The sequence below is a fragment of the Mus caroli genome, unplaced genomic scaffold (genome assembly GCF_978045245.1).
Source record: "Mus caroli unplaced genomic scaffold, Mus_caroli_1 scaffold_1, whole genome shotgun sequence".
Lineage (NCBI taxonomy): Eukaryota > Metazoa > Chordata > Mammalia > Rodentia > Muridae > Mus > Mus caroli.
In genome coordinates this window covers 147,738,722-147,746,414 of record NW_028227256.1, presented here as the reverse complement: position 1 = coordinate 147,746,414, position 7,693 = coordinate 147,738,722, and the positions used below count along the sequence as shown (strand labels likewise).

The window sequence follows — 7,693 nt, the reverse complement described above, 5'->3', positions numbered from 1 at the left end:
ACTTCCAAAATTTTTGTTTTGTTTTGGTTTGGTTTGGTTTTTCGAGACAGGGTTTCTCTGTGTAGCCTTGGCTACCCTAGAACTCATTTGCTAGATAAGACTGGCCTCGAACTCATAGAGATCCATCAACCTCTGCCTCCAAAGTGCTGGGATTAAAGAAGGTGTGCATCAGCGCTGCCCCGCTCTTTTTTTTCTTTTGGACAAATTTCAAAATACTTTAAAGAAAAGTGAAAGCTAAAATCTTACTTTTCTTCTCTGCATCTTGTTATATTGCTTGGAAAATGAAAACAATACTTTTCAGATGCATATTTATGGTTAATGGAGACTAATAAATGAAACAATTTTAATTTATTTTTTGAGCTTTATGAAGTTTTAAGTACTCAACTCATGATAGGCTTTACACAGACTACTTGTTTCTTCATAGGATTTTATTCTTATTGTACAAACCAGTTTATAAGTAGTGTTCAGTTTCAAAAGCCCAAATAAAAATGCCAAGGGGAAAATGAGGAGCAAAATCTAACACGGAACTTGAAAGGGATTTTTACAATGATCTAACATTGACATTACCCACCTCTTCTGCTTACTACTTATTTGCTAAGAACCACAATATCCTTGCAGTAAAATATTATCTCAATTTGAATAACTAGTACTAAAAAGTGCTATTTACATAATTTTAGTGTCTCCCCCCCAAAAAAAATTGGAATAGCCAGGGCCATATTTAGTGTTTGCTAAAGGAATATAGATACTACCAAAAAAAAAATCAGTGTTCACTGTGTAAAGGATAGACATGAGATACTGACATAGTGAAGGCTTATTCAATGTCCTCGTCTTCCATGTTGGTCTGCTCTAGGTCATGTATCTCTCTTTCTGGTAGTAATCCATATTCATTTAGGAAAGACTCCACATCCACAGCAAAAAATTCTTCAGCAAATTGTTCAGTCACACTAATAAAATTGCTTATGAGTTCCCCACCTTTGTACACCAGCAACGTAGGGAGTACGTCTGCAGAAAAGCGGTCCCCCGCTCCGGTATTAGAAGCTTTTATTTTACAGAACTTGACCATTGGGTACTCCACTGCAAGGCACGCTAAGCTGCTGTTGAGTGCATCGCAGCCCCTGACACCATCCTCGTAAATGTTAACCACAATTGTGGTGACCTTCTGCTCCTTTTCGATGGTTTCCAGGAATTGCTCCCCTGTTTCCAGCTCATACACAAACCCATACCTAGGCCCAAAACTCAACTTCTGATGCATATCCTGCATGCACTGTCTCCGGTATTTGCGAAGGCAACTCTCATCTTCTTTGTCTTGATGAATGAGTTCATATTCTTGAATGCTCATCTGAGAACGCAAGAAAGAAATAATAAAGATAATCCAATGAGGGATGTTTCGTCTTTAGATGCATCAAACTCATTCTCAAGTCTAGCAGCTTTTACTTGTTGACCATGCCTCCTTTTGCTTAGACCACTACTCCCCTGCTTCTAACATAGGTGTCTCATTTAAGCACTGGCTCAAAGGCCACTTCCAGAACCTTTTCTCTACACTTTAGTCTGTTTTTGTTTTCATTGAAATAAGTACCGATGGAGCTTGTACTATATATTTGATTAACTAATTAATCAATTAATGCTCAGTGTCAGCAGTTTGTTTTTGTTGTTTTGTTTTGTTTTGTTTTGTTTTGTTTTCAGATTATAGGCACTACCCAGATCTGCTGACTCAGAACCTATAATATAAGGGTGAGGCTGAATTGTCTGTATTTTAACAAGCCTTCTAGGTTATTCCTTACCACTGAGCTACATTCTATTGTGGTTAAAACATCAAATTATCTTAATACCCTTTCATAATATGGACTCCATTATTAATATATCTGATAGACAATTAATCACCTCTTACTCTCAACCAAGAAAAAAATAGACGTAAAGAAATGATACCCAAGATATAAGATACAATTTGTTAAATGCATGAAACTCAAGAAGAACGAAGACCAAAATGTGGACACTGTGCCCCTTCTTGGAATTGAGAACAAAACACCCATGGAAAGAGTTACAGAGATAAAGTTTGGAGCTGTGAAGAAAGGATGGACCATCTAAAGACTGCCATATCCAGGGATCCATCCCATAATCAGCTTCCAAACGCTGACACCATTGCATACACTAGCAAGATTTTGCTGAAAGGACCCAGATATAGCTGTCTCTTGTGAGACAATGCCGGGGCCTAGCAAACACAGAAGTGGATGCTCACAGTCAGCTATTGGATGGATCACAGGGCCCCCAATGGAGGAGCTAGAGAAAGTACCCAAGGAGCTAAAGGGAACTGCAACCCCATAGGTGGAACATTATTATGAACTAACCAGTACCCCAGAGCTCTTGACTCTAGCTGCATTTGTATCAAAAGATGGCCTAGTCGGCCATCACTGGCAAGAGAGGCCCATTGGACTTGCCAACTTTATATGCCCCAGTACAGGGGAATGCCAGGGCCAAGGGGTGGGGGTGGGTGGGTGGGGGACTGGGGGGGGGAGTGTATTGGTGACTTTTTGGATAGCATTGGAAATGTAATTGAGGAAAATACCTAATTAAAAAAAAAAAAGAAATGATGTCGTCTAGTGTCATACGGCTCACTGAAAAGTGTAGAATGGCCCAGAAACTTGGAAGCTGGCATTTGGGAACCCTAAGGATGGTAGTGACTGCATCTGCTGACTGTTTTATAGTACTTGTTTCTGACTCTTGTATGTTTTCCTGATATTCCCAATTCTTTCTCCCTTCCAATCTACCCTCCCTCCCTCTTTCTTCCTTTGTCTTTCATCTCTCTTTCTTTTGATATGGTCTTGCTCTGTAGCCCAGGCTAGCCTAGAACTCAAGGTCCTTTTACCACAACCTCCCCAGTGCCAACATGTGCCACCATACCTAGGTCTCTTTCCAATTCTAATAGTTTCTCTATGTTAATATTATCATCTCAATTCCATTCTTTTAGGCCTAAAATTATTAAATGTTTTGCATATTTCATAAGCTGCCATCATAGTCCTGCTAGTTCAAGCAACCAAGCCTCATGAATATTGATTTGGAGATACATTCGAGAATCCCTGTCAGAAGTTGTTCTGTTTATACATGGAGGCATAGATACTTAGGCATACAGGCACATTTCTGAAGTTCAACCAGCACAAAATCTTTAGTACTAACAACTCAGATTTAATACTAATTTTGTTTTAAGACACTTTTAAATTTTATTTACCCTTCACAATCTGTTTGAAACAAATGAGGAGAGGACATTCTTACAATTCCTCCCTTTGGAAAATGTGATTGTCTCGTCCACACTGCATGGTTACATAAAGAACCAACTTCTGTCTTTATGTGTCACACCGTTAGACTGAAGATCACTATTGTGGTCTGAAGCCATCAGCCAAGGCACATTTCTGCTCATAGTCTCTTAACTCAGTATACTCCCAATATAAACTGATTTGGTGATAAATAATCCACTGGAGTGATCTTCCACACATGAAAATCTCTTAACTGCTTCTATCATTATTAATCTTGTCATATAAATATGACATACTAATGGAGATTTTAAAATGGACTAAAAATTTTTAGAAAGGAAATAAAAATACTGATATTCTACCAATTTAATATTCAAATAATCTCCATTGACATTTTAGAGGCCCTCTTTGACTCTACATCTTTATGACACAGACACACACTTGTGTAACTAAGACTCTTGCAATGCTGGCTTTCCTAGTGTTGAGCTTCTTCTGCTTATCTCCTCCCAGATCTTCCCAGGAAATCCTATTCTTCTAAACTATGAATACCCTCAACCCAGTGAATGTCTCTCTTCACACTTCTCTGCACACAGATTCACCTGCCTATAATCATGCAGTAGTGAAAGCACACAACGGTGTTTTTTGTTGCCCCAGAGAATGGAATAGTTTATATAATTTAAAATTCTATGTTTTGTTTTTTCATTTTTCTAAACTTTCTCTACAGCAGTTCATATATTCATCATTCATTCTTTTGATTCTCACATGTGTTTCTTAGCATAGAATACCTTAATCACAGTATTCGCTTTATACTACAAGGAAAACATTTCATAATATTCTAAAGTGATTCTCTTGAGGGACTTAGACTAGGTAGTACAGAACTCATAACCAGTCTTTCCTTCTCTTACCTTTCTGCTCATTCTTTCCTTTGAGTCATCTCTGCTCTGAGGAGAAGACATTTGTCTGAGGATGTCCTTCTTGCTGGGTGGAATTGAATCACCATCTTCACTTTCTAATTTAAACTTTCTCCAATCATTTATTACTCCTTTGGGTCCTGAAATTAAAATTTTAAATGTTTTTCTCTTAATTCTGAAAATTACTGCTTACATGGGCTAGAGAGATGGCTCGCTAAGAGCACTGGCTGTTCTTCCATAGGTCCTGAGTTCAATTCCAGCAACTACATGATGTTTTATAACCGTCTGTAATGAGATCTGGTGCCCTCTTCTGTCATGTAGGCATACATGAGGGCAGAATATATATTACTGACATTCTAACAATTTAATATATATCAATACCATATATATATATATATATATTACATTATATATATTAATAGAGCTACCCATGCTAAGGCTTAGTCTTGTTCCTCATTAACATAGTATTCTACATTTGGGTGTATTCTTTCTTTCTCACATTATATATTATATTGTATATTAACTTCTGATATAGATTGTATAAATTTAAATAAAGTGATTACAGCTGATTTTATTGATTCAGGCAACCCTGTTTTTATTTTTACTATTCTACAGTCCTCTGGAAGAGCAGCAAGTGCTCTTAACCACTGAGCCTTATCTCCACCCCAAGTCGCCATCCTTTCTCTTCTTTTTCTTTTCATTATAGAACACAGTAAATTATTATGAATTTCTATACAATTTAGTCAGTTATTACAGGTGGTATTGTTTCCTCATTTTTTCTATCATGCATGATATTGAATGAGGCATCTTATAATCAATTTTTTATCCTATCTGTCAAGTGTAAGTGAAGTGCCTCCGCTGAAGGGCATGCCTCTTCCTGGGTGCGATGGTGCTAACTGCCCTTGCAGAGGTCAAACCACTTTGATTTGTCCTCTTCCCAGTGCTTCATTCAGAGGATGTGTTAAACTTACAGTTTTTCTACTTCTGTGGAAAAAAATTGCATCTTGTCAAAGTTATGTCTGTATCTTTTTCAGGTTATTTTTTCTCTGCAAATCTTTTGCCCACTGTGATGGTTAAAACTAATCATCAATTTGATGTGATCTATAATCACTTAAGAGATAAGCCTCTTAGCATGTCTGTAAGAGTTTATTTAGTTGGGCTAATTGAGGTGGGAAGACAAACCTTAACTATGAGCATCACCATTCCATGGTCCGAGGTCCTGGAGACAGGTAACTAAGCATTGCCATCCACTTTGCTCTGCCTACTGTGTGTGGATACAGTGGACCAGCTGCCTCAAGTGCCTGGTCTTGACAGCCCCACCATGATGACTGTACCTAGAACTGTGCGCACACATGGACTCTTCCTTCCTGAAATTGTTTATGGCTGGATATTTCATCACAGTAACACAAAAACACACCAAGTAACTAGTACATCCCTATTGTACTTGGTTGCCGTTTAATTTCTTATTATTTGTAGAAACTCTTTATATTAAAATATTAATTTGTTGTCTATTGGATTGTACATGTTTCTCCTAAGTATGTTAGATTTTTCCTTTAATATTTTCTTCTGATAACATTTACTAGACAATGGGCATTTCCTTTGTTTCTTTCCCTTTCCTCTTCTGTGCATCTGCTTTTTCTCCCGCCTCCATTTACCTCCTTCACTCTGCCCCTCCTCCTGTAATCCCTGTTTCCTTCTAGCAGACTGATCTATGTTTTCTCTTACAGTTTCTTTGCTTATTTCATACTTAGAAAGACACTTTTACCGTAGCTGTTATTAAATAAATTCCCATAGACTTATCCCGGTACAAGTGTTAACTCATTCAAACCTATGACTGAATTCAAAGGTTCCTGTCTATGCTTACAGACATGGGGGGTACTAGTGACATAGATTCTGTAGAGTCAAAAGGTTTCTGAATGCAAAACTTAAGTCATAGCACTTAACAGCTAAGATCTTGGTGGCATATAATCAACCACATACAATTCAACAAGTTAAGAATGCCTCCTGGATGACATGAGGTTTTGGATATTCTGGAGGTAGATTGATTCCAGAATTCTTTATTAGACCCTTGGTTTTTCTTCACATTCAAAAAGCTAAAATTAAGTATTACTTACTCTTGATCACTAATATATATTTATATATAGCATACCAAGGAAGGCTGTAGTGGGTACAGGCAGGAGGATTGGCAGAATAAAAAGGACCCTATTAAATTGTAGATAGAGGAGTTTTATGATACCAGGGTGGCAGGAAATTATCAACAATTTGTGTTTTTTCAAAGTCTTTGATATTGAATTAACAAATAACAAATCCTGGGTCATTTCATTTTAAGCTAATTTATTTAGTCAAATGTTTTTAAATTATTCTTTCTGACTAGATGAAGATATTATTAAATTCAGCAATACTCTCTATAAGAACAGGAGATACTTATAGATTTAATCTTACTTCAATAATTATGTTTTCTCTGCACATTAGTTACCTGTGTGTGTGGCCTGTCCTTCAAAATCTTCCTCTAAGCTTTGGCTGGTGGCTTCTTCCATTTTATGGGTTGGGTTTGGTGTAGTCTGTATGATGAAAAAGAACCAGTAAGGTTGATAAGTTCCGGAACACACATGCAAGCACATACACATCCTTAGATACATGTGCATGTGTTTATAATCCCCTGATGTCACCCTTGTGGAGTAAGGGTTTTCACTATGAGAAAGAGTGCATTGATGTTTCTGTCTGCATTGTAAGAGGACATTAATTTAGCAAGTACTAAATAATACTACTAAAGAAATTTGTATAATTTGTGGTTTGTCTTTTGAAGGTTTATGTTTTTTTTTTAAAATATTTATTGATTGATTGATTGTATGTGAGTACACTGTAGCTGTCTTCAGACATACCAGAAGGGGGCATCAGACCCCATTACAGATGGTTTTGAGCCACTATGTGGTTGCTGGGAATTGAACTCAGGACCTCTGGAAGAAGAGTCAGTACTCTTAACCACTGAGCCAACTCTCCAGCCCAAAGGTTTATGTTTTCATTTGGGTTTAGGTACTTTGTGGAACACTATTCATTAACAAATTCCTTATTTTTATAACTACTTGTCAAAAGATTTCATAAGGCTCTACCCCAATATCTCATATAGTGAAAAATTCTAATTAGTCTCATGTTTGCTATCCTAGTGCTATTGCTGTGAAGAGAACTATGTTCAAGCCAACACTTATGAAACAAAAGCATTTAATTAGGGACTTGCTTACAGTTCTAGATGTTTTGTCCATTTTCATCACAGCTGAAGCATGCAGACAGGTACTGGAGCAGTAGCTGAGAGCTACATCATGATCCACAGGCAGAGAGACAAAGAACCTTGGCCTGGCATGGGCTTTTGAAACCTCAAAGCCCACTCCTAGTGACACACTTCTTCCAACAAAGCCACACCCACTTCAACAAGGTCCCACCTCCTAATTGTTCTAATCTTTCTCAAATAGTGCCACACCTGCCCTTGATGACTAAGCATTCAAATATATGAGCATTGGGGAACATTCTTATTCAAACCAC

At 37.4% G+C, this 7,693-nt stretch overlaps 1 protein-coding gene across 1 annotated transcript; it reads right to left on the bottom strand.

Annotated features, from left to right (window-relative positions):
- Positions 1-811: 811 nt before the first annotated feature.
- Positions 812-6,711, bottom strand: Pdc (phosducin). The gene is made up of 3 exons (XM_021174540.2): positions 6,633-6,711; positions 4,151-4,296; positions 812-1,339 (listed from the first exon to the last, which is right to left on the bottom strand). Exons 1-3 carry the CDS (start codon positions 6,691-6,693, stop codon positions 812-814), a joined length of 735 nt encoding a protein of 244 aa, XP_021030199.1. The 5' UTR covers positions 6,694-6,711.
- Positions 6,712-7,693: the final 982 nt, after the last annotated feature.

What these genes read in the sequence shown, in the direction of transcription:
- Pdc (XM_021174540.2), bottom strand. Translation starts at nt 6,693, where the DNA reads ATGGAAGAAGCCACCAGCCAAAGCTTAGAGGAAGATTTTGAAGGACAG. An exon ending in AGGACAGGCCACACACACAG is followed by an intron (nt 4,297 to 6,632) that starts GTAACTAATGTG and finishes TTTTAATTTCAG; the next exon opens with GACCCAAAGGAGTAATAAAT. An exon ending in AGGAAAGAATGAGCAGAAAG is followed by an intron (nt 1,340 to 4,150) that starts GTAAGAGAAGGA and finishes TTGCGTTCTCAG; the next exon opens with ATGAGCATTCAAGAATATGA.